The 8,370-nt window shown below is 53.2% G+C and overlaps 1 protein-coding gene across 4 annotated transcripts; it reads left to right on the forward strand.

Annotated features, from left to right (window-relative positions):
* The first annotated feature begins 1,202 nt into the window (after positions 1-1,202).
* Positions 1,203-5,077, forward strand: SERTAD3 (SERTA domain containing 3). 4 transcript variants are annotated; one of them, XM_025368880.1, is made up of 3 exons: positions 1,481-1,695; positions 3,321-3,606; positions 3,843-5,077. In XM_025368880.1, the coding sequence occupies exon 3, from the start codon at positions 3,849-3,851 to the stop codon at positions 4,437-4,439; it is 591 nt and encodes a 196-aa protein (XP_025224665.1). In that variant the 5' UTR covers positions 1,481-1,695; positions 3,321-3,606; positions 3,843-3,848; the 3' UTR covers positions 4,440-5,077. The 4 variants fall into 4 exon arrangements, with proteins under 4 accessions (XP_025224664.1, XP_025224665.1, XP_025224667.1 ...); XM_025368879.1 differs by lacking the exon at positions 3,321-3,606 and having other exon boundaries at positions 1,203-1,695; XM_025368882.1 differs by lacking the exons at positions 1,481-1,695; positions 3,321-3,606 and adding an exon at positions 1,848-2,062.
* Positions 5,078-8,370: the final 3,293 nt, after the last annotated feature.

An 8,370-nucleotide genomic window follows, 5' to 3' on the forward strand; every position in this document is an offset into this window, starting at 1 on the left:
TTATTTTTTTTTTTTTTTTTGAGATGGAGTCTAGCTCTGTTGCCCAGGCTGGAGTGTAGTGGCACGATCTCGGCTCCACTGAAACCTCCACCTTCCAGGTTCAAGCGATTCTCCTGCCTCAGCCCCGCGAGTAGCTGAGATTACAAGGCTGCGCCACCACGCCCGGCTACTTTTTGTATTTTAGTAGAGACGGGGTTTCACCATTGTGGGCCAGGCTGGTCTCAAACTCCTGACCTCACGTGATCTGCCCGCCTCGGCCTTCCAAAGTGCTGGGATTACAGGTATGAGCCACCGCGCCCGGCAAAAAATAGTATTATTAATAATAAAGATCCAGGCCGGGTGCGGTGGCTCACATCTGTAATCCCAGCACTTTGGGAGGCCGAGGTGGGCGGATCACGAGGTGAAGAGATCGAGACCATCCTGGCTAACACGGTGAAACCCCATCTCTACTAAAAATACAAAAAAAAATAGGCGGGCGTGGTGGCTGGCGCCTGTAGTCCCAGCTACTCGGGAGGCTGAGGCAGGAGAATGGCGTGAACCCGGAAGGCGGAGCTTGCAGTGAGCCGAGGTTGCGCCACTGCACTCCAGCCTGGGTGACAGAGCAAGATTACGTCTCAAAAAAAAAAAAATAGTAATAATAATAAATAATAAAGATCCAGAGGCCTTTTACTGTCATGTTTGAGAACTTATGTACCTGGCATTGTAGACACTGGGGTAAGGCAGGGAAGAAAACAAACAGACAAAATCCTTTCGTTTTCGTGACGGGGGGAATGGGAGCTTGAAGCCATTTTAGAAAAACTGGAAGTGACTCAATGGGGCAGGATCGGAGAGAACCAGGAGAGCGCATCAGGCAAGGTCGTGAGGGGCTTTGTGGCAAAAGGAAGGGGTTTGAAGTTTGTCTTCGGAGGGGAGGGGTAGGAAGCCATGAACAGCAGCGGAGGAGTCATCTTGTTGGAGCGGGGAAGGAGAGAGGTGTCAGGAGACCCAGGTAGGACCACCAGAGGACGCGTTGAGAAAACTCGAGGATTAAGAAGGGGCCGCGGGGTAACGTACGGGGGCGGGAGAAGGGCAGCAAGGGGGCGGGGCTGCGATCGCCTAGGCAACGCGGGCCGCGTCACACTATTGGCTGGTCTTTCGGTACGTCATCCCCCGCCCCGGCGTCCGCCCTCGGAACCCCGGGGGCGCGGCCTCCTCCGGTTGTTCGGCCCCGCCTGCCTGGACCTCCCGGAGCCAGAGGGTGTGCCAGCCCCTCTGGCTCCGCGGTGGGGGCCAGGCCTGGCAAAAAGGGACTGCAGGGAGTAGTGGTGACGATCTTGGAGCGAGGACCGTAGCCCAGTGAAAGGAAGCGGTTCTCTTGGACCAGCCGCCCTCCACCCCTGGAGGCGCTGCCCCGCCCCCTGCCAGTTGCACTCCTTTAAATGGCCCGGGGCGCTAGGGAGGGGTGGGCGGGTCCGGCGTCTCCGGGCCCGGGTGGATGGCTCCGCCCAGCCAATCGACGCCCCGCGGCGGGCGGGACTCCAGCCAATCGCGGCTCGCGGCTCGGCTCCGGGGCGGGGCTGGGTGGGACCGAAGCCAGACGGAGAGGCCCTGCCGAGGTGAGCGAGGCCCCGGCCGGTCACTGGTGGGTCCCGGCACTGGCGGGTCGCGACGCTGTGGGCGTTCCAGGAGGTGGTCGTGGCGAACCTGGCAGCTGGGGTGAGGAGTGGTCGCCTGGCTTGGGAATTTACCTTAGGCTGGAGGAGGGAGAGGCGCGCCCCGGAGACTTGCGGAGGCGGGGTCTGGGTGAGACCGGGGGAGGGGGCCTCAGATTCAGGGTGATGATAGGGAGGGTCTGGGGGCCCGAGACTGAGTTCGAGACCCAGGAGGGGATGCGAGGTTGTTGGGGCAGTATATTCAAGTGGAGGGAGTTTGAAGCTGGGACGTGGGGCGTGGGGCGTTTGGAGAAGCGAGAGAACAGAGGGAAGGAACTTTTGAGACAGGGAACCTGGAGATTCGATTCCACTTGGGTCTTCCGGACGGGTTGAATTCGGGGCTTTATCGTGTTCTGGAAAAGGTGTGAGAGGTTTGGGGCTGAGATCCTGAGTATTTGGAGAAGCGAGAGAGCTAGGGTCAAGGATTCTTGGACTCCAAGACGCACTGGCGGGGGAAGGGAGGATGCCGGGAAGAGTTCAATGTTCGGGTCTTGGAGCCGGGCAGCGAGTTTGGAGATGTAGTCCAGGGGCGTTTGAAAGTCAGGAGAATAGGGGAAGTGGGAGGAAGTATCAAAATTAGGATACGTAGTCTCGCGAACTAGATCGCAGCATTGTCGTCTTTGAGCGATGTGTTCGGATCTGGGTCTCTGGATCCAAGGGCAGTTTGGGAGGAGAATCCCGGACTTTCAAGGCACGGAGGGACAGGGAGAAAGCAGATTTAGAGCTGGAGTCAGGGGTGGGGGAGGGGTGTTCCGGGCATGGAGCTCAGACTCGCCGCCCCGGAGGCAACGGAGGGCGGGGCTCGGCGGGCGCCGGCAGCTGGACGTCCGGGTTCCCTTCCCCCACCCGCTTGTGCCACTGTGCGCATGCCCTGAGGGAGAGCGGGGTCGGGGGAGGGGGGCTCGTCCCCTGGACGGGCGGAGCCCTCTGGGGATTGTAGTGCGTGCTAGACGTCGGTTCGTGTACCTGGCGGCTGTTGGCCCCCGTTTCCCAGAAGCCCCTGGGACAAATTGGGGCGTTCCTGGATGCTCTGTAAAGACCCATGGAGGGGCGGGGCCTTGCAGTACCGAGGTCTGATTGGGTGGGACCCCCTAGGGGGCGGGGCTTGGTCTGAGCTGAGTTCTAGCAAGTTTTCCTGTGGGGCGCGCTTTGGGGGAATCTGAAAGCGCGGGCAGAGGGAATGAGACAGGCCCCTTTCCTACTCTTGGGAGCGCTCCCAGTTGGTTAAGGAAGAGGACATAGAAATATCCTGACTGTGAAAGAAGAATCTTAACATAGGTGCCCCAGCAGGGCTCCAGGAGGTTCGAATATAGTAGGCACTCAGTAAATCTGTTGAGCGTATAACTGGCAATTAACTCTTGATCGAGGCCGGGTGTGGTAGTAATCCCTACTCAGGAGTAATCAGCTACTCAGGAGCTGAGGCGGGAGGATCGCTTGAGCCCGGGACTTCGAGACTTCAGTGAGCTGTGGTAGCGCTGCTGCACTCAGCCCCGGGCGACAGAGCGAGACCCTGTCTCTAACAAAAAAAAAAAACACAACTCTGGTTCATTAAGCACTTCCTGTGTGGTGGGCCCTATAGATACGTGGCATCTCCTTGGACAGAGGTGGTGAAAAGTATTTTTTTTACAGTCCCCGTTTTACAGATGAGGAAACTGAGGCCTGAGAATTGACTCAGGTCACTTCCCACGATCACGCAGCTGAGCAGTTTCCAATACAGAAATCAAATTTGGGGTTCCCTACTTCCAATCCAGGTCTCTCTGCTCCACACCTGTCTTTCGTGCTCCATGTTTGAAGAAATTAATATTGTGGAAGAACAGTTTTAAGGCTCAGAGGAACTTGTTAGGATCCGTATTTGGCAGATGAGGAAATTGATTCTCATGGATGTAAGTTCACTGTTTGAGGCCACAATAGGCAAGTAAGTGGGATTTAAATCTAGCTGTACTTAAGTCCAGATCTTATTTTCTTAATCACATATGTATTCACCTCCTTAACCTTGTAGGATTCAGACAGCCTTCATTTTATAGATGACTAAACTGAGATTCAGATGATTAAAAATCACCAACAACTCAATAGGCCTGAAAAAGTGGGATTTGAGCCAGCACTACGGTGTCTGGTGTCTGACATGCCCCTATGCCCCTCTTCTCTCTACAGGGCATCATGGTGGGAGGCTTGAAGAGGAAACACTCTGATTTGGAAGAGGAGGAGGAGAGGTGGGAGTGGAGTCCAGCAGGCCTTCAGAGCTACCAGCAAGCCCTGCTCCGCATCTCCCTAGACAAAGTCCAGCGCAGCCTGGGCCCCCGAGCACCCAGCCTCCGCAGGCATGTCCTCATCCATAACACCCTGCAGCAGCTGCAGGCTGCACTTCGCCTGGCTCCAGCCCCTGCCCTGCCCCCCGAGCCACTCTTCCTGGGCGAGGAGGATTTCTCCTTGTCAGCCACCATTGGCTCTATCCTCAGGGAGCTGGACACCTCCATGGATGAGACTGAGCCCCCTCAGAATCCAGTGGCTCCCCTCGGCCTCCAGAATGAAGTGCCACCCCAGCCTGATCCAGTCTTCTTAGAGGCGCTGAGCTCCCGGTACTTGGGGGACTCTGGCCTGGATGACTTCTTTCTGGACATTGACACATCTGCGGTAGAAAAGGAGCCTGCGCGGGCCCCACCAGAGCCTCCTCACAACCTCTTCTGTGCCCCAGGTTCCTGGGAGTGGAATGAACTGGATCACATCATGGAAATAATTCTGGGGTCCTAAAACTGTGATGGAGGGGATCCTCTCTTGTGTCATCTTCTGTGGCCTGGATCCCTGAATGCAACTCTGGGTGTGTGTTTTTGTGGGGGCTCTAAGCAGCGACTATGGCCTCCTTTGTTCCCATTTCAGGGTTCCACAAACCGTCTTGCATGTGTGTGTGTGTCTGGTTACCCCAACCTTCTGTGAAGGTGGGTCTTCCTGAATTAATTTATCTATTCCAAATGCCTTAACGAGACTCTGTTTCTGGGAGTCTGATTTTCCACTTAAACATTTCTTCCACCTTTCCCGCTAGTTCCCACTCCCCTGTGACCACTGGGGCCTCAGGGAAGATAAAAGAAAACTGGGCCTGTCGAAGGATGACAGGGATGTGCTGCCAGGTTGCTATAGAAACCCAGGCTCTGCCTCTTGCACCTTGAGGGGGTGGGAGGGGCTGGTCTCCTCCCTCCAGGCTGAACCCCACTTCCTTGGCAGGACCCCAGTCTCAGCAGCCTCCTGATTTCATAACCAGGCCGGACCACGTGCAATAGGGTGGAAACCAAACTGCTCCATGCCACGTTATTTAAAAGAAAGGCAGAGTTTGTGGTGACTTTTTTTTTTTGGATTGTTTGTAATTTTTTTTAATAAAAGTATTTTGGAAGGAGTGATGTTGTCTTATGTTTCTAAACTTCACTGGGTCAGTGGGAGGGACCCGGTAAGTTCCTAAACATCAGCACCACTTTAGTTGGGGTAGATGTATCATTGTACATGACGTTTATTGAGTGCTTGTTGGCCAAGTGCTCTAGCTCCCACTTGTAATCCTAGCACTTTGGGAGGATCCACTTGAGGCCAGGAATTCGAGGCCAGCCTGGGAAATGTGGCAAAATACTGCCTCTACAAAAAATACAAAAAGGAGCTAGGCATGGTGGCATGCAGCTGTAGTCCCAGTTACTGGGGAGGCTGAGTTGGGAGGATCGCCTGAGTCTGGGAGGTTGAGGCTTCAGTAAGCCATGATTGCACCCACTGCACTCCAGCCTCAGAAAAAAATAGAGTGCTTGTTCTAGCCACTTTATTTGCCACTTTATATAGAGTGTTTTAGCCACTCTATATAAATATTTCATAATTATATAGAAGTAAGTACTATTACCACTTTTTATACAGGAGGAACCTGAAGTTCAGAGAGGCCAAGCTGCTTAATTCAGAGGTTAATTAAGCTAGGAAGAGCAAGGACCAGGGAGCTAGACTGAAATGGCTTCCAGAGCCTTATCCTTCACTATTATAAATGTTGCTTGTTAGACTCACCAGCCACATGGGTGGGCACAGGAGGGAGAAACTGAGTCACATAGAGTAGGTGTCACTGTGCTCCTGAGTCCAGAGGGGCAAGAAAATGCCCAAAGACTCCCCAGTACTAAAAGACCCCTTTAGGAGAGTTGGCTAGGAAGCAGAGCCCAGAGCCCAGATTAGAGTTACCATGGTAATGGTTTTCTTGTTTTTTTGTTTTTTTTCTTTTTTTTAGATGGAGTCTCACTCTGTCACCCAGGCTGGAGTGCAATGACAGGATCTTGGCTCACTGCAACCTCCACTCCTGGGTTCAGGCAGTTCTGCCTCAGCCTCCCGAATAGCAGTGACTACAGGGGCTCGCCACCATGCCCAGCTAATTTTTGCATTTTGTTTTAATACAGACAGTTTCACCATGTTGGCCAGGCTGTTCTCGAACTCCTGACCTCAAGTGACCTGCCTGCCTCAGCCTCCCAAAGTGCTGGGATTAAAGGCATGAGCTACTGTGCCTGACCTGTGCTGATGCTTTATTAGGGAGGTGCAAGCCCAGGCTGCTGAGATATGGGAGAGGAGAAAGGAGGTGAAGGAAGCCGTAATGTGATACCTCCCTGTACTGGCTGTGCCTTTACAATGGTCTTTGAAAAGATGAAGCAAGTGACCTTACACAGCATTAGGGACTTTTCTGGAAGGGTTGCGAGGAGGAACCACACCTGGGTATAGTCCACGGGCGGAGAAAGGATGGGGATTTTGCTTGTGGTTTCTGGGTCAAAGCCAGATTTCTCAACCTGAAGGTGTCGTCGTCAGAAAGTGAAGGGATAACCGGAACAGGTGGGTGCCAATCCAGAGAAAGAGGAAGGAGGTAGCCCAGAGGATCAAAAGAAAGCAACCAGGTACAGGCTGAACGCAGTGGCTCAGGCCTGTAATTCTAGTACTTTGGGAGGCTGAGGCGGGCGGATTGCCTGAGGCGAGGAGTTTGAGACCAGCCTGGCCAACACGGTGAAACCCCGTCTCTACTAAAAATACAAAAAATTACTTTTTTGTATTTTTGGAGGCATGGTGGCACACACCTATATTCCTAGCTACTTGGGAGGCTGAGGCAGGAGAATCACTTGAATGCAGGAGGCACAGGTTGCAGTGAGCTGAGATCATGCCACTGCACTCCAGCCTGAGTGACACAGCGAGACTCCATCTCAAAAAAAAAAAAAAAAGCAACCAGGTATGATATTCACTGTGGACTTGTAAAAAATAAAAATAAAAGGTAAGCAACCAGGTCTGCATCCCAGTATGATGGCAGTTGAATCATGTCTTCCTCCTTGAAACCTCCAGTGCCTTTTCTTTTTTTTTTTTTTTTTTTTTTTTTGAGACAGGGTCTCCAGCTCTGGCGCCCAGGCTGGAATGCAGTGGTACAATCACAGCTCACTGCAAGCTCCACCTCATGGGCTCAAGCAATTCTCCCACCTCAGCCTCAGCCTCCCAAGTAGCTGGGACTACAGGCACATGCTACCACACCTAATTTTTGTGTTTTTTGTAGAGACGGGGTTGTGCCATGTAGCCCAGGCTGGTCTTGAACTCCTGGAATCAAGCGATCCTCCCATCTCAGCCTCCCAAAGCACTGGAATTACAGGTGTGAGCTGCCACGCCCGGCCTCCAGTGACTTCTTGACACACTCAGAATAAAACCCCAACTCCACCAAGACCTGCAAGGACTGACTTACTCTCACTGCAGACAACTTTCTCAGTTCCATCTCCCACTCTCTCCTTCACTCAGCTGGGCTCCCTTGACCCTGGCTCCTTCTCACCCCAGGGCCTTTGCCCTTACTGTTAAATCTGCCCAGTGGACATTTTCCCCAATAGCTTCACCAATCCTAATATCCCCTTCTCACAGAGGTCTTCCCTGCCCTTCCTAGCTCAACACATCCAGGTGGGTCACCACCCCACCACAACTTGTTTTTTTTTTTTTTTTTGAGATGGAATCTTGCTCTGTCACCTAGAACGGAGTGTAGTGGCATGATCTTGGGTCACTGCAGCCTCTACCTCCCAGTTCCAGCAATTCTGCCTTAGCCTTCCGAGTAGCTGGGATTACAGGCACGCGCCACCATGCCTGGCTAATTTTTTTTTTTTTTTTGACACAGAGTTTTACTCTTGTTGCCCAGGTTGGAGTGCAATGGCGTGATCTCGGCTCACCACAACCTCTGCCTCCTGGGTTCAAGCGATTCTCCTGCCTCAGCCTCTCGAGCAGCTGGGATTACAGGCATGCGCCACCACACCCAGCTGATTTTGTATTTTTAGTAGAGACATTGTTTCTCCATGTTGGCCAGGCTGGTCTTGAACTCCTGACCTCAGGTGATCCGCCCGCCTCGGCATCCCAAAGTGCTGGGATTACAGGCATGAGCCACCCCACCCGGCCTGATTTTGTTTTAGTAGCACCTACCCAATCTTGAGTTACTTATTTCCCATCTATAGGTAGCCTCCTACTCTCCTGGGAACTCTGAGGGTTGTGTCGGTCTGTGCCTAGAACTATGCTTGGTGCAAGTGCACTCTCAAAAATTATTTGTTGTTGAAGGGCTGGGTGCGGTGGCTCATGCCTGTAATCCCAGAACTTTTTTTGGGAGGCTGAGGTGGGCGGATCACCTGAGGTTGGGAGTTCGAGACCAGCCTGACCATCATGGAAAAACCCTGTC

This window comes from Theropithecus gelada, chromosome 19, assembly GCF_003255815.1.
Source record: "Theropithecus gelada isolate Dixy chromosome 19, Tgel_1.0, whole genome shotgun sequence".
In the NCBI taxonomy this organism is placed as follows: domain Eukaryota; kingdom Metazoa; phylum Chordata; class Mammalia; order Primates; family Cercopithecidae; genus Theropithecus; species Theropithecus gelada.